This window comes from Zonotrichia leucophrys, chromosome 13 (genome assembly GCF_028769735.1).
Source record: "Zonotrichia leucophrys gambelii isolate GWCS_2022_RI chromosome 13, RI_Zleu_2.0, whole genome shotgun sequence".
Classification (NCBI taxonomy): Eukaryota; Metazoa; Chordata; class Aves; order Passeriformes; family Passerellidae; genus Zonotrichia; species Zonotrichia leucophrys.
The window spans coordinates 15166361-15190021 of record NC_088183.1 but is presented as its reverse complement, the minus strand read 5'-3'; the positions used below and the strand labels follow the sequence as shown (position 1 = coordinate 15190021).

General features: G+C 50.6%; 1 protein-coding gene across 2 annotated transcripts in view; it reads right to left on the bottom strand.

Moving 5' to 3' along the window:
* PSD2 (pleckstrin and Sec7 domain containing 2) overlaps positions 1–23661 on the bottom strand; it is a 79053-nt gene that overhangs the window by 9341 nt on the left and 46051 nt on the right. The window contains exons 4-12 of one of the 2 annotated variants that reach the window (XM_064724697.1): positions 21654–22142; positions 20353–20547; positions 16184–16264; positions 15627–15739; positions 14338–14398; positions 9588–9678; positions 8453–8496; positions 4843–5033; positions 3639–3709 (exon numbers count right to left, since the gene is read on the bottom strand). In XM_064724697.1, coding sequence (XP_064580767.1) covers positions 3639–3709; positions 4843–5033; positions 8453–8496; positions 9588–9678; positions 14338–14398; positions 15627–15739; positions 16184–16264; positions 20353–20547; positions 21654–22142 — 1336 coding nt within the window. The remainder of the gene's footprint in view (positions 1–3638; positions 3710–4842; positions 5034–8452; positions 8497–9587; positions 9679–14337; positions 14399–15626; positions 15740–16183; positions 16265–20352; positions 20548–21653; positions 22143–23661) is intronic. The other variant, XM_064724698.1, reaches the window with a different exon arrangement.

Sequence of the window (23661 nt, the reverse complement as noted above, 5' to 3'; positions counted from 1 at the left end):
GTCCACCTCTCTCTGTATCTGGCCATTCCTCCTTTCTATACACCCACCTACCCAGCCCCTCCTTCCTCTCACCTTCCCTCTACCTCTCAGTCTTATTTATACTCAACTTGCTCCTCAAAACCAAATGGAATTCCCTGTTCAACTACCATGAATTTACTATTAAAGCCTAGATCCTTAATTTGGTCTGAGCAGAAAAGTGGAACAAGCTGAACCTGTGCTCCATGAGATCAGGTACTTCTGGAAGTAGTTCCTTTCTCCTCTATCTTCCCATCAGAAAAATCTTTCCCCAGTGATTTATGCTCAGCCAAGGTTCTACCTCATGTTTATCTGCAGTTGTCTTCTTTTGAGAGCTTGGGAGGCTGGCACACCACTTCCTTCCTGTATTGTGCAATTCCTTTGTTCTGCAAACCACCCCGAGGGCAAGAAATGACACCAAGGATCCACGGGGCAGGTGGATGTTTATCCACTCTCCATTTATCCACAGCACTGTGGTGCTGGGAAGGTTTGTAAGTGACAGGGCAAGGACTTTGTCTCCGTGTTCTCATCCTTCGGTCCTGTCCCTGCAAGCCTGACAGACGCTGTCTGTAGCCAAGCCCAAGGAATTCCCTGGAGAGGATTACAGCTCAGTCTGGCAGCAGCTCACCAGTAAGAAACCCCTCTTTCCCCAAATCCTTTGCCCAAACATTCCTTAGGTTTGTTTTTGTTGTTGTTCCAAATGCTCCTTCCTTGGGGCATCCTTGGCAATTCTGGTCCCTCCTGCTAATTACACATCAGTCATGGCTCTTCTTTATCAGGCACTTTCATAACACAGCCAAACCTTGGGTGCTTTGTTCCTGCAGTCCTTGTCCATAAAGAAAGCCCTCAGTCTCTGAACCATTTGATCCTGAAGGTCATTGAGATAAGAGCATTGATCTCCTCACTGCCACGTCAGCCTCATCCTTGGTCTCTTTTTAAATCCCAAACACCTCAGACAAACATAATGAACTTTGTTAATGAGTGGTTACTGCTGCAAGCCTTGTACAGCAGAGAAGCCCCAGTCCCCCTGCCCCAGCAATGACACTCAAGTGCTGGCTTCACAGCTCCTTCTGCTGCCAGGGAAGAAAATTCCATCCTGAAAGGGTATTTCATTCTCAATGTACACCCTCTCAGCAGATTCATCCCAAGAGAAGTCCTTGGTAGAAAATTCATTTAGATCCAAATGGTTCTGTGATAGCTGAAATGTCTTTTTTTTCCCCACAGAAAAAGTGTCACCAATGAAATGCTGATGGTAACTCTGCACAAGTTAAATCCTCATGTGTAACCCATGGGTCAGCATGAGGACTCTGGTGGGCTCCATGTGAAGATGTGCAATGAGACAAGGACTGAGGGGTGAGAAGAGTGCTGCTGGCTTGAAGAGCACCACACTTAGAGGGCTGGAGGAGATCTGGGCTCCTCCCTGTGCTGCAACTTCCCTGAGGTGCAGGAGAGAGTGGCACAGCTGTAAAAACATCACTGGGCTGAGAGCAACCCACACTGGGAGTGAGCATCCACTGCTGCCAGGTTTCTGCTGCCCTTTGACGTGTGCCACAGGACCTGGTGAAACACGAGAGGCATTGAGGTGTGCTCTGAGCTCTGACTCATAACTCCTGCTGCCCCCAGGACCTTTCTTCCTCTCTTATATAATCCACTGTTTGTTTACTCTCATTGCTGTGGAGATAATGCTGCAAGAGGCAGGAGCATCTACCCATGGGGAGTGCTGCTCCAGCAAGGTGAGTTCAATGGGTTATACTGTTGCAGACATCTTTTATGAAAAATCCTTTCCTTAGGATTTTTCCTCCTGAGAAGCTGAGAGACCTCAGGTACAAAATATAAACAATGATTACCTGCTACTGTGGAATGCAACAGGTGGATTTTTGATTGGCCCATGTTGGTTGTTTCTAATTAATGGCCAATTACAGCCCAGCTGGCTCAGACAGAGAGTCCAAGCCACAAACCTTTGTTATCATCCTTTCCTATTCTATTCTTAGCCAGCGTTCTGATTAAATCCTTTCTTCTATTCTTTTAGTATAGTTTTAATGTAGTATATATCATAAAATAATAAATCAAGCCTTCTGAAACATGGAGTCAGATCCTCATTTCTTCCCTCATCCTAAGACCCCTGTGAACATGGTCACAGGTTACTGCACAGCATGTGCTGCTCAGGTAGCTCAGGCTAGTTGAGTGGGTTATGTTGATAATGAACATTTGGCATCCTGGGCTGCCTCACACTGACATTCAAGTGTGCCCCTATCCCATCTCCTCAGATTTTCCCTCAGAAAAAACTTTACAGCAAACCCTCCAAGCATCCAAGTGCCAGAGAGCTGAATGCTAGAGCATTCAGGGAAGCTATTCCATGGTGACTTTGTGTCCCCCAAGGACCTGGGAATTACACTTGTGTTGACTGGAGGAGGCTACACAATGAACAGAGATGGAGAGAGGCACCAAGTGTCACTTGACAGCCCATGGAAACACCCAGGTCATCAAGGTCCTGAAGAATATAAACTTTCAGCATAGAACGATGGAATCACAGAATCCTCTCAGCTGTAAGGGACCCACAAAAACCATCAACTCCAACTCCTGGCCCTGCACAGGACACCCCAACAATCCCAGCCTGTGTCTGACAGCCTTATCCAAATGCTGGGCCTGATGTCCCCAGGGCACAGATGTCCCTCCTGGCTGCCAGGGCACTGCTGGTTCATATCCAACTGGCCATCAACCAGGGCTCACAGGTCCCCTTCCACAGCTGCTCTCCAGCCTCTCATTCCACAGTCTGTCTGTGCATCCAGGATTACCCTGTCCCAGGTGCAGGATCCAGCACTGCCTTTGTTAACCTTCATACAGTCAATGACTGCCAGGGCTTCTCATTTGTCAGGGTCTCTCTGCAGGGCCCTTCCTCTGAGGGAGTCAACAGCTCCTCTCTGTTTAGTATTGCCTGCAAACTAACTAACCTGTGTCCAAGTCATTTATGGAGATGTTGAAGAGCACAGGGCAGAGGTTGGAGCCCTGTGGAACCCCACTAATGACAGGTCACCAGTCTGATGTCACCCCAGTCACGGTCACCCTTTGTGCCCAGCCCATGAGCCAAGTGCTCAGCCACCACAGGATGTGTTTATCCATTCTGTCCAGAAGGATCCTGTGAGAGACATTACCAAAAGCTTTAGTGAAACCCAGAGATATTACATCAGCTGGCTTCCTATGCCAGACTCAATAAAGCTGTGCACAATCAGATCTATGCCAGCAAATAAAACTATAGGCATGATAAGACTGGTCAGATGCTCCACCTCTTCACCTTCCTGTTTCATTTCTCCCCAGCATCCTATTTCACCTATTCCATATCATCAGTTCATTCATCCTCCCCAACAGTTCCTACTTGCTGGAATCCTTCTGCAGAAATCTGTCTTTCCTCTTTCATGCTTCCTCCTCCAGAGTTCCCTTTGAGGCTGTGGATAGTGCCCTGAGCATGAACAGCACCACCAAAGATGAGAGCATCCTCCATCTCTGGTCTCTGGAGGAGCTCTGTCGATGTCCATGCATGAGTTAAGGCATGGATTCACCTCTGCCTGGATGTGTGGCTGCATGACTGCTCTGGAGAAAGCAAAGGGGAGTTACCCCATAGTTACCTTTTGTAAATAAAGGACAGTCCCCTTAAGCACAGCATAAAATTTCTTCCAACCTCTTCTTCCTCTGGGAGCTGAAAAAGGAAGAACATTTGATTGTACATGTCTGTCAGTGCTGCTTGACCTTCCAGGCAAACCCAGCCCTTCTCCTGACCCACCGGGGGCACTCCCTGATGCCCAGAGCTCCCACACCTCCAGGCTGTTGCTCACCAGTGGTTTGTGAGCAGGGACAGGTGTCTGAGGGAAGTGTCTGGGCTCTGCAGCCTCCCAGCAGGAATGCAAGCAGGTCAGAGCCTGACATGAGCTGGTACAGGGCTGCCAGTGGACACCTGGAAGTCTCTGCTCCTCCAAACCCAGGTTCATGTTCCTTGGACCTAATGCTTGGAGAGCAGAGACATTCCTTGAGCTCCTCAGCTTGGAATTGGATAAGGCAGCTTCTGTTCCCTTGAGGGGGGAGCATTAGCATCTCAATGGGCTTGGGGACAGAAAGCTTGGCAGAAGCTGGAGAGGGGTGGGAGGTGAGGGGAGCCATCCACATCCCACCTGACAGCTCATCCTCCAAGCACGGGCTGTTGAGAAGGTGCTGGAAGCAAGGGAGGCCTCTGGTAGTAATCTCTACTCAAGATTTTTTAATCAGCTGCAGTGATTGGCCCAATCATATCAATTAGCAAAAGGAATTACCCAAGGTTTAATTAATCTCTGCTCATTAACAGCTCCCAAATACCTTTACCTTTCCTGTAATGCCATGTACTGGTAGCAGAGCTATGGGTTGTTCTGTAGCTCAGCCAGCACATGGCAAGACATGGACAGGAGCAAAGCTTGGCAGGCCAGACTGTCCCCAGGGTCAGGGCTGGAGTGGACAGCTGCTGAGGAACCAGCCTTCCCCCACTGCTCAGAGCCTGGGATTTGGGGGATGGAAGACCAGGTCTGAACCAGCCTTCCCCCACTGCTCAGAGCCTGGGATTTGGGGGACGGAAGACCAGGTGTGTCTGGGTTAGATTCCTTGGCAGTGAGAAGGGAACACTAGGGCTTCCTGAAAACCCATCTACAAATGCCTCAAAACACCCTCCTTCTCCTCTCTCCTAGCACCTATGGGCATCTTTCCTGTGCTGCCTGGGGTGTGGTGAGGAAATGCCTTCACCAGGAGAGGCAGGGCAAGGCTCTGGGACTGCCTGGGCACCTCTCCTGTCCCTGTCCCTTCACGTACTTCTCTTGCCATCCATGTCTGCGTGGGTTTTGCGGGTGAGGACGCCGTGCTTGTAGGTGACAGCGTTCAGGGCCTGGGGGATGTCCAGGAAGGGGTTGCTGCTGTCCACAATCCTCGTCACTTTCTTGGCGCTGGCTCCGAATTTGTCATCCACCAGCTCCGAGAGCGACTTCCTCAGCTCGTCCTCGTCACTTGGAAACACAATCAGAGAAGAGAGATGTGGGTTTGGTCACCATGCAAACAGCCCTATTTGATTTGGGTTTAGGGTTTTTATTTACAGGGCTAGTCAGAGAGAGAAAAACAAAGGAGATGTTGGGACCATAACACAGAGAGTGCCAATAGTGGTGGTCTGGGCTGGGGGGAGTGCGGGTGGCAGGTGACTGTCCCAGTGGTCCCACTGTGAGGTCACTCAGGACAGGTAAGGGACTGGGTGCTGGTCTGAACACCAAGAAACTACAGACATCTCATGCTGAGGACTGCAAATATTTCACTACAAATATTTCACAGGAAAAGCCTTCAATTCTGTGTCCTAAAGCCAGAGCTTAAGGAGGATTTTTGCTGAAGACCAAGGTATTACCAGCATTTCCCAGCTGCTCAGAGGCAATGCCTGGGGCCTCCTAGACAGTGAAGTACCTTTTTTAGGAATGTCCTCTGCATCTTTTAGGAACAGAAGATCTGCAGACATTTGGGAGATGAACCTACTTTGGCACAAAGAGAGCAGAACTTGTATGGGAAGTGATAGTTCCCAGTGTCCCTGGGACATGAGGGAGAAGGAGCAAACAGGGCTTTTCTGCCCTGTCTGACACATGTCAGTGTCTAAAGTGGTCACCTCAGGTTGCAGACCAGGTTGGGACCAGACCTCAGCTGAGGACTGACCCTCAATGAGTCCACTGGCTGGCATGTGAGCAGTGAAACACAACTCCTCACCTGCAGCAAGCAGATGGCCAAAGCATCAGACACCTCTTGGAAGAGAAGGATGATTTCTCAGCCCTCAGCTCCCACAGGAGTCCTGGGGCTCAGGCAGAGCCCAGATCCTGTTCCTGGCTGGGGAGTTAGTGGGGCTCAGGCATTTGGGCTGCACCCCTCTGTGCCCCTTGCTGTTGGTCACATACCTGCCTGTCTGGTGGGATCTGTGGGCAAGGGCATCTCCTTCCCTGGGATGGACAAGGACACAAGGCACAGGCCAGCAGAGAGAAGAGGGTCCTGTCTGTGCAAGGCTATGACTCAGTGCCAGGTCTCTGACAGAAAACCAAGTATGCCATGTCCCATCTGTCCCACTGCAGAGGAGCTGAGGGCTCTGAGCCTGCAGCCCAGCAGGACATCCTGCAACAAGGCAGGCCCCAGGCTGGCTGGGATGGGTGAAGGGATGCAGGGGTATAGTGAGGTGGGTGAAGAAAGGCAGAAAGGATCTGGATGCTGCTGGCTGGAGACACCCCACGGTAGCGTCACCCCAGCAGGGTGACATCCCCAGCAGGGTGACATCCCTGGGATGTGCGTGAGCAGGGTGATATCCCCGGGACCCCGGCAGGGTGACATCCCCGGGTTGTCCCCAGGCAGGGTGACATCCCCAGCAGGGTGACATCCCTGCAATGTGCCTGAACAGGGTGACATCTCTGGGACCATGGCAGGATGACATTCCTGGGACCCACCGGCAGGGTGACATCCCTGGGATGTGCTTGGGCAGGGTGACATTGCCGGGAAGAGCCCAAGCAGGAGGCGGTGCTGTGTAATCACTGCCCGCATCCGAGCTCCTGCTGAGCTGCCCTTCCATGGAGCAGCCCGAGCTCCCTCTCGCGACAGAGCCCGGGCGCGATGGTCCCGCCGGAGTCACGGAGGGAGGATCCAACCCGCTCCTGATGCTCTCTTTGGTCAGGGCAACATGAGGAAGAGAGCAGGTGATGGCACAGAAGGTCCTGCTCTGTCCAAACACAAGAGAGGTCTAAGATTGAGGAGAGAGGAGAGGAATGTCCCCTGTTCCCTGTGCCAGCTTAAGAGCTCAGGTCTGCCACGGGCGTCCCCTCGAGAGACACTGGAGCTGGGACCTCGCTGATGATCCTGGGCTGTGCTCTGAGTGGCAGAGCAGGGGAAGGAGGCCTGAGGAAGGTGCAGTGTGATGGAGCCCACCCTGCCAGCTGTTTCCAGGCTGGTTTCAGGCTAACAAATCTCATCGAACTGTATGTGGATGGCATACAAAAGAGGGGTACAAGGCCACGGCTGGGAGGGCCAGGAGCACCCGAGTGCTGCACTGGGGCTGCGGGTGATAAGCAGGAGCAGCAGGAGCAGCCGGTGTGTCCTGGCAGAGCAGAGGGCAGCAGCATCCTGGGCTGTGAAACAGCGGCACAGTGAGGAGGAGAAGAGAAGTGATGGCCTGCTCTGCCCTCCCTCCATCTATCGTGATACAGCAAACACTCTGGGCCCCAGCACAGCACAGCACAGCACAGGGTATCAGCAAGGTGAGAGACTTCAGCTAAGGCCAGACACCTGGGGGCTGGTGTAGTCATGATATTTTCTGAAAAATCCTTTCCTTAGGATTTTTCCTCCTGAGAAGCTGAGAGACCTCAGGAACAAAATGTAAACAATGGTTATCTGCTGCTGTGGACCATCTGTGATTGGTCTCATGTGGTTGTTTCTAATTAATGGCCAATCACAGTCAGCTGGCTTGGACTCTCTGTCCAAGACACAAGCTTTTGTTATCATTCTTTCCTTTTTCTATTCTTAGCCAGCCTTCTGATGAAATCCTTTCTTCTATTCTTTTAGTATAGTTTTAATGTAATATATATCATAAAATAATAAATCAAGCCTTCTGAACCATGGAGTCAGATCCTTGTCTCTTCCCTCATCCTCGGACCCCTGTGAACACCGTCACAGGCAGGAGCACTTGCAATGTAAGAAACAGCTGAGAGAATCTGACTTGTTCAATCTGCAGAGAAGATGGCTTTGGGGGACCTCATGGAAGCCTTGTGTGAGGGGTTATTGAGAGGACAAAGCTGGCTCCTCACTGTGGTGCATGGCACAAGGACAGGAGACAGTGGGCAGAAGTCAAACAACAGAGGAAAGATAAAATGCCACTCTCATAAAGTATTGGTTTGTGGATCCAGAGGGGCTGTGGGTTCCCCATCCTTGGAGGGTTTCAGGATCAAACTGAACAAAGCCCTGAGCACCCTAGTCTGAATTCAATGCTGACCACAATTTGAGGAGGGAGCTGAATTAGAGATATCACAAGGACTCTTCATTTTTAAGTCATTCTCTGATACTATTTCCAGAAAAAAACCCATGTGGGAGAGATGGAAAATCTCAATGACCAAAATAACCCCAGATCTTTCCTTGTGCAAAGACTTCTGAAGCACCTGGAGAGGAACCAGCATTTTACAAGTGTAATAGTAAACAAAGAGGGCATTCCCTTCCTTTAGGTCATGGATCCACAGACTGTCACCAACCTTCCCAACTGCCTTTGTGTCTAAGCCATAAATAAACTCCATTTGTCTGTCTGCAGAGGGACTTCATCACTTAAGGGCTTGGCAGGAAATATTCTGGGATTGAAAACATGACTTAAGAGCTGCCAGCCACTTGGAAAGACACACAATCCCCTTAATGCTCAGCATATACTTACATGGCCCACTCCAGCTTCTCATTCTTGATGGAGTTGTACAGTGTCTGAAAAAAGAACATGGAATTAGCTGTGCCTGCTTGTGGAGGCATCTCCTCCTGCACACCCTACGTTCTTGGAGATCCTTTCCCTGCTGAACTGTCCTGGAGAAGCTTTGCCCAGTGAGCAGGATGGCTGCTGTCCTGCTGGACCCTTCTCTGTGTGTGCCACGCTGGGAATTGGGCTGGACACAGCAGCAGCAGAGGGTTCTGGCAGCCAGCCCTGCTCAGGAGCCTGAATGTGACATTTCTGACTCATTCTGGGTGCTGTACCTGGTTCTGAGTGAATCCTGGCCTGCACACAGTGGTAGAAGACTCTGGGATATGCCATGACACCTTTAGTGTCTTAACTAAGTGAAATGACAGGGGAGGTTTGAACTGAGTAGCAGGGGAGGGATGGATGACCTTGGAATCAGCTTTTCCAGTCCCTTCTGTGCACAATTCCAGTGGCTTCCCTGGGGCACTGGAAAAGAAGCAGGAATGGGCTAGCAGAGCAGAATGTGGAGGTGGTCCTGACCATACAGAGGGGTAGAATAAGGTGAGGTCTGCAGGGAGATGGAGATGTCACCCCAGACATGATGTGACACCCCTGATGTGGCACCTCTCATTCTAACCTCCTTCCATACAGTGAAATTCAGGTCAGGCTGCTGCACCTGCAGCAGGTGCAGAGAGCAATGGTGCTGCTAAACCACATGGCAGAAGAAAATATTCCCTTTGGGACATGAACAGATCCCATGGTAGTGCACTGGGTGTGTTGGAACATTGCATTTCATCACGTGGTAGTGGAGGCTAAGAAAAGTTTTGGTGGTATATGGTTGTGTTTTGGGGTGGGGAGAACTTTGGGCATTATCTGAAATGCTGGGGGAAAAGGGCCCCTGGTAGGCTCTGAGGGCAGGTATGCCACAAATCTGGATAAAACTCCACCAGGGAACAGATTTGTTTTGGCTCACTGCAAGTTAGCAGAGACATTCACGAGGGTTACAATTCTTCCCCTGAAACAACTGGAAAATGCTGCTTGAAGGGCTCAGGGCATCCCAGCAGGACTAGGTGGCACTGCAATAATAATGACAGTATCCCACTGTCTACTTATATCACATTACCTTCAGCAAATCCTTGGCAAAGTCCTTCCCATCGTTCAGCCCATCCAGGTTTGCTATGAACTGTTGGCATGACATCTTCTTGCCAATGTTCTGTAAGGCAAAGCAGCAGCTCATTAAACTTGTGGAGAGCTTTGACTTTCATCAGTGACTTTCAAAGAACAATTTGATATGTAGTGCTGAAGCCTGGGCTTGTCCCAAGAGCTCAAAGGGCTTCTGATCTGATTTGATGTTGGGCTCTCTGCTTTATTTGCTCATGCCAGCATCCAAATGTTTCAAATGGCCTCTTTTTTAATGGTGGAAATAAGACACCTGAAAATGGCCTGTCCAGCTCTTGCTGGAGAGGTCCTGGGTGCAGGCTCTGTGTCTCAGAACTCCAGACAAGCACTCCACCTGGTGAAATGACAATGTTTGGATGGGGCTCCAAGCCTGCTGTGAGCTGAGAGAAATTGTGTGAGCTTGCAGTGCCAGCACCTGGAAGGGCCAGCACTGGGCAGGGGAGTGCTGCTCCTTGATGGAAGCTGCTGTTTTTGACTGCCAGCACAAAAAGAAATAGTCCAGCCACTGGTACTTTGGAGAGGGCAACACATGTGCACTGGGAGAATCCCACAGCCTGGAACACACTCAGCACCAGCTGATGCCAACCATGTTTGGGAATGATGCTTCCAGGCCACCTGGCATCCCTGATATCATGGTTTCATCATCTGTGGCATCTGTTCTCCCAAACCCTTCATCCCTCACTCCCTCAGCCTGCAAGGGTCGAGGCAGGCAGCCTCTTTCCAAGCCTCCCCTGCAATGCTACCTCTCCAAAGGGATGGAGCAGAGGTGGGGAGGAGTCAGAGGCAATTACAGGGCTCAGAAAAAGGAGTTTGATGTCACAAAGGAAAGATGGGGGTCTCCAGTGCTATGTTATATCCATCACAGCCTCAGTGTGTGGGGCAGACCCCGGTGACATCGCTTGGAGGGGCCAGTGGAGCCAGGGAGGACAGCATGAGCTGCCACTGGTGGTCCTGAGGGTCCCAACAGCATCCTGACACTGCTGGGCTTCACATCAAGGTATGGGCAGGATGAGCATCCAGGAGGATGTGGGAGGTTGGCCCAGAAGAGCAGAGTCAGAGCCCTGCTCAGGGCTCAGTGAGGAAGAGGAAGGGCCTCAGTGGGTCTGGCAGGGGATGAAGCTGCTGCAGAGGATACAGGAGATGCCCTGCAGGGTGAGATGTGTCCTCTGTGAAAGGAAATAACCTCCTGAAAGAAATGACACCAGAAACCACTGCCCACGAATGTGCACTGCAGGAGACCTGGGGAATCTCTCAAGATGAAAGCAGGACGAAGAAGTGAGGCCTTGGGATGAGCTCACCGTGCCCCCTGCACCCCCTGCCTCCTGTTGCAGACATCTGTTATGAAAAATCCTTTCCTTAGGATTTTTCCTCCTGAGAAGCTGAGAGGCCTCAAGAACAAAATGTAAACATTGATTATCTGTTGCTGTGGAATGCAACAGGTGCATCTGTGATTGGCCCATGTTGGTTGTTTGTAATTAATGGCCAATCACAGTCAGCTGGCTTGGACAGAGAGTTTGAGCCACAAACCTTTGTTATCATTCCTTCTTATTCTATTCTTAGCCAGCCTTCTGAGGAAATCCTTTCTTCTATTCTTTTAGTATAGTTTTAATGTAATATATACCATAAAATAATAAATCAAGCCTACTGAAACATGGAGTGATATCCTCGTCTCTTCCCTCATCCTGAGACCCCTGTGAACATGGTCACAGCCTCCTGTGTGTGCAAACTGGGCTGCACAGCCAGCCAGGCACTGCCTTTGAGCCTGATGCTCTTAATTATGCCTCCTGCTGGTACCAGCTCCGGATGAGCAGGCTCCCTTGAGAGATCAAGAAAAAGAGGAGTAAAGCCCTGTTACAAATCTGCAGTGCCTGGGGACTGCTGTGGCACAACACAGCTCAGCCCTCGTGGCTTCCTCCTGGGGAGCTGCATCAGCCAGAGCTGCCAGCCAGGGCTCAGGGGGTACAGGGGCTGCAGGAGGCTCAGGAAAGGAGCAGACATGCAGGGATTGCAGCAGACAGGAGAGATTTGTGTGCTTGCTGGCCAGCAGTGAATTTGGGACAGAAAAGGTAAAGGAAAGATCCAGCAGCACCACAGAGTGTGGGAGGAGAAAGGGAGGAGGGCAAGGAGCCTGCAGAAGGGAGCTGGGAGGTGAGGCAGGTGCTGCATGGGACTTTGAGGCACAGGAATTGCTTTGCAGGGAGAAGGTGCCCATTCCAGCCATGTCATGAGGAGGGGAGCAGAAGGCACAGCACTGGCCTCTGAGCCCAGAGTGATTCAGCACTGGATGCACTTCCAAAAAGCATTTTTGAAGTGAGTGGATGCAGTGAGATAACACAAATCACATCTCACAGGCCCTTTTTGGGGTTCCTCATGTGTGTGTCTGAGGCTCCGTGGCCAGGAGGGCCAACAGTGGCAGTGGGAAAGGACACAGCCCTGAGCTTTGTCTTTATCCTTGCCCCAGGGCACAGATGGATCAGGGCAGTGCTTTCTTTGCCATAAGAACTCCTGGAGCTCACACAGCACCAGTACAGCAGAAATTTGTGACTTGAATTATCCTACATGTATAGTCTTGATGCTTTAGGATTTAGCTTTTTCTATTTTTGAGATCCTGCACTGCTTTGGTGTATAACTCTGAAACTCCATGGCCTGTCAGTTGCTGTTCTCACATTTCATTGAGATAAAACAGTTCCTCTCTAGGCCTGGAACTCAAGGACACCTCACTGTCTCAGGCCCCAGAGATGTAAACAACAGTGAATGGAGGGCGATAACTTCGAGTAAATGATTTCATTACCTGAAGCTGTAATTGGAGAATTAACCCCTGAGATGTAAATGAACCAAACTTAAAATTGTCTGAAAAACTCGTGACCATCTTCCATCCTCGGTGTAGCCCCTCAGAGGCTTTTGACTGCCCAAGGTGAACCTATTGAAGGCCTTCAATAAATACCTGCTTTTATTCTCTTAAGTTTGTCTAGCCTCTGTTTTAGGTGGCCACTCCAAGGAATCAGCATTCCTTGTTGTACTTGGAGTGTTCTTGGTGACCACTGGCTTTTAACATCAGCTCCAGGTGCTTCCATGAATAGGGAATGTCTCATTTTAAAGTTTTCTGGGTGGTTTGGAAACGCACCTGAGTAGAAAATCAACAGTGCTAAGGCCAAAATCTCCTGCTCTAAAGCTTTGTGCCAGGTCTTTGCTGGAATGCTGAGCTAGACCATGCCAGGACACTGCTGAGAGGAGCTGCCCCTTTACAGACACACATCCACCCCCCTCTCCTCACCAAGGACGTCTCCCACTCCAGGAATTCACAGCAAAACACACACACAACATTTAAAAGGAAAATAAAATCTAAAGTGACATGGAATGTCATGGCAGCATCTCTAACAAGGAGGGGTGGGAGATCAAGTCACACATTCCCAGGTACACCACAGTCCATGGAGGTTTCTTTACACCAGGAGCATTTCATGGGATGATATCGGCTGCTAATGGCTTGCTAAGTAGGGAAGAACACTGCACAATCACTTAGGATTCCAGACAAACAAAACTCCTTACTGTTTTTAACACAGTCAAAACAAGTCAAATGCCAGTGCTTTAAAGCAAAACACTAGAAGGACTGCACTTACCACCTGGTAAAGGGTTAAAGAGCAGAAAGAGAGGTTCCAGGAGCAGAAGGAAATTAAAAAAAAAATAAAAAAACAAAAAAAAAGGAGGAAAAGGAGAAGAAGAAATTAATGTTACACATGCAGAAAAATAAAGAGAAGATTTTTCTAAGAAAAGGTCAGGCATTTGCACACCTGGTCAAAAGAAAGTTATTTTTTCTGTGCCTAGATATCATGAGAACATTTCTTCTTACCAGGCCTCTGAGCCAGCTTGTCCATGAAGAATAGAAATGGTAAGGCTTTTGAGGTTTAGGTTGGTTTTTTTGTCCCTTCAATTATGTCTATCTTCCCAGAGGCATATTTTGGATTTTTTTTTTTTTTGCTTAAAAAAACTAGACAAACTAAGATTATTTTGGATTGAAGTCACATAGTTTGCCTTTTGCCACAATGCTGCTTTTGCTGCTGCAGGAAATGATTTGATGGAAATAATTCCTTGGCTTTAACCATTTTGGCTGGAGGATGGATGCTCTATGAGACTGATCCCATCACTGTGTGCAGAGACAGGTCACTGGGAGCCTCTAGAAGTTTCTGAGAGATCTTCTCACAGCTTCTGCCATTTTCCACCCACTTTTCTGGGCACTGAGCTCTGCTCACTCTATTTTTTTTTCCTATGAAACTCTCCAGTGGCTGCCTGTTACATCCTGGGGAAAAGGAACAGCTGAACTCACTTCATGTTTTGGGTAGGGAGGATCAAATCCAGACTTGTGTAAACCCACTGGCCCCCTCTCAGCAGTTTTTGGGGAGGGGTGTCTGCAGCACAAGAAGGAGCAGCCCCCAGGGACTTCAGGGAGGAGCTCACTGAGAGCTCCTGGGCAGGGCTGAGCTGGGCAGGATCACTGATGTGAGCAGGACTCATGCCTTCAGTGTGAGTGTGCAGTGACACTCAGGTGTGCACTGTCCCCAGGTACCCAAAATTCCATCTGCAGCAGGTCAGAGAACTCTCTGCCAACCCATCTCAATTGTCCAGCAACACACACAGCACCAGGAACAGAGATCTACCCTGGGAAGGAATAAAGGATGGATGCTCCTCCAGGGGTACTTACATGGCCATGGAGGTCTGTGTTGAGCAGCATCAGGGCACAGGTGAGTGTGTGGATCCCATCTGAAACACACAACAGTCACACAGCTGGGGCTGCTAACTCCCCTGCTCATGCAGTTCTGGTGCTTGCTGTCTTGGCAGCCCAGCCACTGCTAAACCAAGGCCAGTTGCTGTGTCTGGGAACCCTAAAGAATATCTGCTCCCTTCAGCTGCGTAGGATTTAACAAAACAAACCAAAACAAGCAACACAAAAAGCTCCAAAGACATCCTCTTTTCCCTCAGACTTCACCTTTTCCTAAAACAACCACCATAAAATTGGCTCCAAAGCAATTTTTCTTTAAAAGACCAAACTTCCCACTTCTAAACCCAAAGCAGCTGCTTGTGAAAGCACTATTCCAGCACAGTAATATTCCAGTCCCTGCCTCCTCCCTGGTGCTCTCTAGCCCTTTTTGTGAGGTCCTTCAAGGACCAGTCCCTGTGCCAGAGTGTGTTTGGCTCTCAGTGCTGTCAGCTGGCACGTGGAGTCTGCTCTGGCTCTCTCTGGGTGGGGGGGTCTGTCAGCACCCAGCATCCCCAGCTCTGTCCTGGGCAGGGCCAATGCCCAGAGCAGGGCCAATGACCAGAGCAGGGACAGTGACCAGGGAAGTGACAATGCCCAGGGTAGTGACAATGCCCAGGGACAATGACCAGGGCAGGGATAATGACAAAATGACCAGGGCAGGGACAATGCCCAGGGCAGGGCAGGGACAGTGCCCAGGGCAGGGACAATGCCCAGGGAAGTGACAATGCCCAGAGTAGGGCCAATGCCCAGGGCAGGGACAGTGACCAGGGAAGGAACAATGCTAAGGGCAGGGACAGTGACCAGGGCAGGGACAGTGCCCAGGGAAGGAACAATGCCCAGGGCAAGGACAATGACACAACACCCAGAGCAGACACAGTGACCAGGGCAGGGATAATGACACAATGCCCAGGGACAATGCTCAGAGCAGGGCCAATGCCCAGGGCAGGGCCAATGCCCAGGACAGGGCCAATGACAAAATGACCAGGGCAGGGCAGGGACAATGCCCAGGGCAGGAACAATGCCCAGGGCAGGAACAACACCCAGGGCAGGGCCAATGCCCAGAGCAGGGCCAATGACACAACACCCAGGGCAGGGCCAGTGACCAGGGCAGGATCCCTGGGGCCGGGAGAAGCTGCAGCTGTGTCTGCCTGGCTGTGGGTGGTTTGGCACTCCAGCCCTGTGCCCAGGTGCCCTGTGGCATGGCAGGGGGCAGAGCAGGGGCAGCAGTACCTTCAGAGGTGCTCTCCTCGGGGTTGCAGTGGCAGTAGCGCCGGGAGAAGTGGATCAGCACCCGCTCCCGCTCCTGTGTCTCTCCCATCAGCGGGAACGCCTTCAGGAACGTCCTGCACACACAGAGGGGTGCTCAGAGACAGCCTGCCCAAGGTGGGACATGGAAAGGGGGTCATTTGTCCTCCCCCCAGCCCCACAGCCTGCAGAGGGGCATCCATGGAGCTGTGCAGGGGAATTGCTGCCAGCTGGGATCTGATCCACCTCGGGCGTGGTGGCACCAGGATGGGTTGCCCATCTCAAAGAAAAATAATTGTTCCCACTTGCTCTGATTCTGTATGGGATGGGATGCCTGGGAGAGCTGCTCTCCACCCTGGGGAAGCAGGCTGGGGGCCCTCCTGTTGAAGCCCATTTTGGAGGCAAAAACATGACACCAAAGCCTGAGTGACAGCCTGGATCTCCCCCCAGCCCCTGCTCCTGTCACATGGATAGCTCACACAGTGCTGGGAAGCCTGGAGGAAACCCCAAAATCCCACCACCCTCTCCATCCCAGAGCTCACCTGAGTGCTTTGTCAAGGGTCAGGCCAGTGAAGTCAAAGAAGCTGAGATACTCCTCTGCTACCAACTTGCTAAATTCATTACTGCAATTAAAGAGGGAGTGATCAGCCCCTTCATTGGGGAAGACGACACTGTCCACAACAGGAACAGCAGAATGCTGCCTCTGGGCCAGCCCAATACCCAGCAAGACACTGCAGACACCATCTCAGACACAGGGAGAACTGCTCCTGGCCTGGAGTGCTGCTGGAAGACCTCCCTGATGTGCCCACAGCCAGCCCCAGACACCTGAGAATGAGACACCAGACCAGCCTCAGACACCTGAGAATGAGACACCAGACCAGCCTCCAGCTGCCCTGCTGCACCGCTGTGTAGTGCTGCTGGCCAGGCAGAGCCTGCTCCCACACCAGCCAGAGCAGCCATGGGGATATCCTGAGCTCCTCCAACACCTGGCTCTCTCCCAGTGCTCGCTGTGTCCCCTCTCCCACTGCAATGTCCCTGCTCTCACCCACAGAGGCTCCCATCCCACCCTCTCTCTTGCTCCTGGGGCAGGTGGGTGCTGCTGGACACTGCAGCAGGAGAGCTCCAGGCAGGGCTGCTGGCTCTGCCAAGGGGGCTGGAAAGTGCCATAAGACATCAGAAGGCAGCCAGACCCCTGCAAACAACAAATTCCTGCATTTCCAGGGACCCAGTTATATAGTTGGAACTCTTCTCCCTGAGCCCCAGAGGCAGTTAACATGCCCCAGGCCATGGGATAACAACAGGGGCCAAGGCAAGACCCTGTCCCACCCTAAGATGGACTTTTGTGTTTGCTCTGGTTTCCTCACTCACGAGTTATCCTCCCCTGTCTCTGTGCCAGTGCCAGCCCTTCCTGCAGGAATGGGTGACACTTCCACCATGGTGACAGAGGCATTGCTACAAGGAGAGCAAGGCATTTCCCATGGGGACATTCCTGCCATGCTCTGGCTGGTGGCCATGCAAAGCATTTCCTGTGGGGACATGCCTGGCATCCTCTGCCTGCTGCCCTTTCAGCCTCCACAGAGCTCCTCTCACCTTACAGCCCAGTGTGGTGCTCCATCCCTCTGCCTGCTTTGGGAGGGGACAGGCACCAAGAGTTCTGACTGACCTGCTGGGTCACAAGCCACCCCAAGGTGACACAGGAGTGTCACAGACATCTTTTATGAAAAATCATTTCCTTAGGATTTTTTCTCCTGAGAAGCTGAAAGGCCTCAGGTACAAAATGTAAACAATGGTTATCTGCTGCTGTGGAATGCAACAGGTGCATCTGTGATTAGCCCATGTTGATTGTTTCTAATTAATGGCCAATCACAGTCAGCTGGCTTGGACAGAGAGTCCGAGCCACAAACCTTTGTTATGATTCTTTCTTTTTCTATTCTTAGCTAGCCTTCTGGTGAAATCCTTTCTTCTATTCTTTTAGTATAGTTTTAATATAATATATATAATAAAATATTAAATCAGCCTTCTGAAACATGGAGTCAGATCCTCATCTCTTCCCTCATCCTCAGACCCCTGTGAACACCGTCACACAGGAGCCTTGGCCTTTTCTCCCAGTCCATTCCCATGTGTCTGGACATGGAAAATTTGTGATGTTTTATCTGAATCCCACTGCCCTGCAGAGCAGGGCTCCTTCTGGCATCACCTGGGGCACATCAGTGCCATAAGAACCCGTGTGAGTAAAATCTCATCTCTGGGGGGTGAAACAAGCCTTGTGCCCTCGTTGTGCGGCCCAAGGCTGGGATCCTGACAGTGCCCACATCCCTGGGCAGTGCTGGAGCTGTCCTGGGCTCTGCCACAGGGATTTGGTGAGCACAACTCTTGGAAACCCTACAGGGAAGTGCCACCTTCACAGCCTGGAACAGTTCAACCAGCAAAAGATGTCCTGTGGGCACTGATGGAGCTGAGGGGGCCCCAGACCAATGCTGGAACAAGAGAGTTCCATGAAGAGTTCAGTTTCCCAAACATCTGCCAATGCTAATTTCAGGGTTTTAGGTTAATTTCACAGAACTGAGGCAGATGGAAACAAACTGTGGGGAGATATCCAACCTTGTTTGTCAAGCCTTTTCTGCCTGTTTGACAATGATGAATAGTTTTGGCTTTGGTTTACTTTATCTTTTTTAATTTTTTCTAGAAAATTGCCAATTATCACAAAGAAAAAAGAAGTGATAAAATGAGATTTCACTTTTTGTACAGCCCTCCTACATAGAGCTGGTCTGAAAGCATCACTTAAACTTAGTCTGTTCCCAGCACTATAGGTTGGTCTTACATTGTCTTAAGTGAGCAAGACTGACTTAATACCTATATTAATACCTATAAATACCTATCTTCACCCTATTTCCTTTTCTGCTCTGCCAATCCACCCAAGAGTCTGCAGCTCTATTTAGGTCCCATGTCAGGAAATGGTTCAGATGTCAAATCCAGCTGATCAAAACAAAACTTTTGTTTCAAAGGCAGTGAGATCCTCAGATGTGGGTCACCAAACAGCCTCCCCCGAGCTGTGAGGGCTGCAGGTGTGAGTGAGGACTGCAGGAAATAGCAAAGGGACAGACTCAGAAACCCAGTGCTTGAAAGTTCCCCCCTCAGTGAGCTGTCATGGCAAATTTGAAAGAAAGGAGAGGATGTTACACACCTGAGGCAAGAGCAGCCAGCAATGCACCTGCTACAAGAACCTCAGCAAAGGAGGAGAATGAGGATTTGCCAGGTGATGCAAAGAGCCTCTCTAGGAGACAATTCCTGGGCTCCTTCTGTCCCAGCACTGAGCTGGGAATCACACATAAGCCTTGTACTGAAAGTGTGAGTATTTGCTGAGGGACAGGTGTGTTCTGCTGATCTGGGCAGGGGGGAGACATTCCAAGGACAAAAGAAAAAAAAAAAATAAAATCCCAGCAACGCAGGTTATATCTGATCCAGGCAAAGGATGATGGGGATTGGTGCCTTCACACCCACTGGCATCCTAAAATAATCTGTTACTGCTACACTCGTTGCTGTTACTCTGTCTCTTAGAAATCTCTGTACCTCTCCCACTTTTGAATATTTTTTGATTTCCCTTCTGCCTTACCCAGGCAAATCTACCAGCTGAAGAGCCTGGACCTCCCTGTGTGTCCCTGGCTTTCCAGTCAACCCTTCCTACTCTCATACAGACTGGGTTGGGAGGCTCTGCAGCAAGGGCATTTTGGGGTGCAGACATGAAAAACCTGGGGAGTGGAGGGAGCCCAGTGCACAGGCAGGTCTGGCACCCAAACCCTTCAGCCTGGGGATTGCTTTGGTCCTCCTGGGCTCTTCCCAAAGGCAGGAAGCTCTTGGTTCTGGTGGGCAGCAGCTCGTGGCATTTACTGCCCAATGCTACAGGCAACTTGTAGCATTCCTGTTTTAAGGACATTGAGCTCCCAGCTTCAACTGGGAAGATCTCCTGTTGGGGAAGGTGAAACAGGAAAGCCTTATAAAAATGATTGCCTGGCAAAAGATTTTGAGAATATAGAAACTATAAGCGACATTGAAATGAAAGCAAGCTTTGAGATACCTCAGTTACTGAACAACTGGAAAACAACGGTGTGGCTGGCTGAAGGTAATCCCCTTTTGATGGAACAACACCCTCTGCTTGCAGACAGGCCCAAGGGTCAGAGCAGACCCTGCCTGCTTGGCAGAAGGGGCCCAAAGAGGAGTTTTTAGGGTTTAAAATGTAACACAGGATGGTAATGCAGTGATTCTTATAGGCTGTATGTAAATGCTGTAGGATTTGTATCTTGTACTAGATTGGTTAGTGAGAATTAGAATATTCAACACAGAAGATTTATTGTATTGTAACGGGAACCTCGCTCTCTTACCCTTTCATCCTCTCTTTCACTCTCTCATCCTCTTTACCACACTCTTGCCTTCTCTCTCTTTGGCACTCTCTTTACTTCTCTCAGGCCTGTTCTGAGCTGGCAGCTCCCAGCAGGGCCATTTGCAATAAACCCCAAGTTCCACCACCTGGCTTCAGAGATCTCTCATCTCCATCCCTCCCAACCATCCAACCCCCCAGCACTCCTACAACCTCCAGCAGCCCCAACTCCCTCCAGCACCCAGACTCGGCCCTTGCTGCCTTTTCCTGCCCTCCCAGCACGAGCAGTGCCCCCCATCCCCAGCCTGTCACCCTGGCAGGGCTGCCCCCACATACTTCTTGCCGAGCTGCCGGGCCACGTCGCAGCGCTTGAAGCCCTCGAGGTTGTAGAGGCGCTTGGCCAACCTCTTGGCAGCCTCGCTGTCCGCCCTGCAGCCGTTGGCCAGCGTGTCCGTGCTGCCCTGGTCCAGCTGCTCCGTGCTGCCCATGTCTGAGTCCGAGTCTGACAGCGTGTCCTTCAGGCTGGCATCGCTGTGCAGAGACAAGAAATGTTCAAGGAGCCGCAGTGTGGCACCGTGAAAGCCACAGAAAACGCCACCTTTCCACTTTTTGATTTCTTCTTGCCCGCACAAAAAAAAAAAAAAAAAAAAGAAAAGCCAGCAATATGGCTGTGAACTGGACATTGGACAAGCCCTCCTTCATTTCAGCTGAAATGAAACAGTGCAGCGTAATTCCAAATTGGTAGGAAAGGTCAGAGAGAAGGCGGCTTCCCCCTGAGAAATGAGGGTGTGGCAAAGTAAGTAGCCTCAACACCTTTTTAAGCTTCCTCTCTCCCCACTGGGGATCCCAAGCTTTTTCCAAGCAATGAATATCATGGAAATCTTAGGGATAGGTGCTATGCTTTTCAGTTCAGGTTATTTGCTGAGGATGGGAAGCTGCACTTGTACAAATCATGCCAATGGGACTGGCACCAGACCAGCCTTTACTGGGGAGCTGCTCCCCTGCAGTTGCCTGCTGGCCTCAGGGCCAGCTGTGCCCACAGACATTGCTCTGAGCAGCCCTGCTGGCACCATGTAGGTGGGCATACAGCCCTTTATCTGCCTGCCCAAGGCCACTTACAGCACCAATTCATGCATTTTCAAGCAGCGTGACTCACTGCTGGTCTGATAGCTGGACATACAACCTCGCTCCAGGTCTCCCCTGACCTGGTTGCTCATCACCTGGCTTCCTCAGGAAGGGAAGTGCCCTATGGATGAGCTGCTGCCTCCCAGGGGTGATGGTTTGGGTCTGAGCTGGTCTAGAGGAAGAAGTCTCTGCTGATCTCCCCATTGCCTGCAGAAGAACCTTTGGGGAGGCTTCTGTAGGGGTACCCTGTCCTAAGTGCAACCTTGAGGTTTCCCTGCACTTCAGAGGCATTTGGGAGAGCACCTGACTGTCCCCAACCTGCCAAGGGCTGTGCAGGTACAGGTGAAAGTTTTCCTGCTCTTCTGTGTTTGGCCTTTCTGCCACAATAGCACATGAGAGGAAGCAGAAGGGGTGAAAGAGCAGTTCCAACTCAACCATGCCCACTGAGCCTTGCTCCTGGACTGGGATCTCATAAGAAAAGGAGCCACTGTCCAAGAAACTCCCTGCCTTACCTGATGGAGTTAATGATCTTTGTGGCATCTTCCTCTGAGCTTTCCACATGGAACCCATTTGGGATACTCTTCAAGGACAGCCTGCTGAGCACATTCTCTGACCTGCTGCTGGTAATTGAGTGTCTGAGAGGGCTCCCAAAATCTCCCTCTGCTGGCTTGGCTGCCCCCAGCTCCTGCTTATCAGCAGCCATGTGGTGCAGGGCTTCTCTCTGCTGGGCTGCCAGTTTCTGCTCCAGGAGCTCGGGGCTCTCCTTGGCCCTTTGCTGGATCAGGGGGGTCAGGGGTGCCTCAAAGCTGACACAGCTGTCTGTCTCGTCCGTCAGGGACAGCACGTCTAGAGAGTCCAGGCTGCTGTAGTAGGTGCCCTTCATAAGGTCAGACTCAACAATCTTCTCAAAGGTCGAGCTGAAGCCATCCCTGATGTCTTTGAATTGGAAATGCTCCCTGTCATCATCACTGCAGCTCAGCTTGGCATCTCCAGAGGCAAACCTGGACCAAAAGGAGAAATGTAGAAAATACTGTCAAGGCAATTCTTGCCCTGTTCCATTTGGAGCTGGCAGGCAAGAGAAGAGGCAGAAATGGCTGCTGTGATAATGGCCCTTGGGATCTTTCTGTGGTATAACCTACCTGATTCCCAATTTTGTTACAAGATTCTAGCTAAAAAAAAGCCAGTTTTGTGATGAACAATCCCAGAGGCCCAGCCAGCCCTTAATTTGGTCATGTTCCACTAAAAAGCCAGACCTCTGAACTGGAGACTTTTGCATATGACACCTGCTCCTGCATCCAATGCCAGAATAACCTCCTGGTTATCACTGGGCAGCTCCCACATTGCCATAATCCCAGGGAAAACAGCCCTGCTCTTTCAATGCTCTGTACAGAATAACTTCTATTAACTGCTCACACCACAGACCTTGTATATTCCAGCCCTACACTTGTCCCCTGATGGCCCCTCACCATCCCCATGTCCCTCTTTTGGACACCACCCCCATGTCCCTCTTTTGGGGACTCCGTAACAGCTTTAGATCTTTCTTGTGGAGCCCAAAACTGCCCCAGGGCTCGAGGTGAGGCCACCCCAGCCCAGAGCAGAGTGGGACAATCTCCTTCCATGCTGGGCCTGATGCCCCCAAGACATGGTTGTCCCTCCCAGCCTGCAGGGACTCATGTTCAACTTGCCATCACAAGTTTGCTGTGCTGGTGGAGTGTGGATCCTGCCAGAGAAGGACATGATGGAAACCAGGACTTTGTTGCCTCTGCACTGCAGTCTTTCTGCAAAGTTTTTCTGAAACTTTATTTGACGGAATGTGAATTTTTTTGACAGCTATATGTTGCCATGGGAGGAAATGTGTGGGCAAAAGCTGCACTCCCAAAACTGCAGGTGCTGAGGGTGCCTACAAGCAAAAGGTGGGAATTTCTCTGTTAAAAATTTTGTTCTTTTTCCATGAGTTCATGGGGCTGAAAGTAGATTATTCCCTGTGGATCTTGCAGTTGGACTGCAGAGCTGTGACCTCCCTGAGACCAGCAGGGCCATGTTGGGGGCTTCTGAGGAGGTGAAAGACTCTAGGCAACACAGCCACAAGAAAGGAAAATGGGGCTTTGACAAACAATAGATGCCATGGGATAAACCAGAAAGGAGGAAAAGGGATTCAGTTAATGCAAATTGCAGCACAAACACTCAATCTTTGGCTCTGTTTGCCTGATTTTTTTTTTACCAACCATTTCCTGCAGAGATGCAGAAACTAACCTACCTTCAGAAGAACAATAATGGGTTCTTCTCCAGCTCTACCATGGATTGATGACCTTGGATGACTTCCCCCTTTAATTCTCCATTCCAGTGGGAAGAGCAACACTCAACACCTTTTTGTAAAGTACTTTAAAATTCAGGGAGAAAATGCATCATACAAGCAGCAACGTGCAGATGATGACAAATGATTTCTCATCAGGAGCAAATAGTTGACTGCTCATTAGTAAAACATCAAACCAGGTTCTCCTATAGCCAGAATGGGTCATT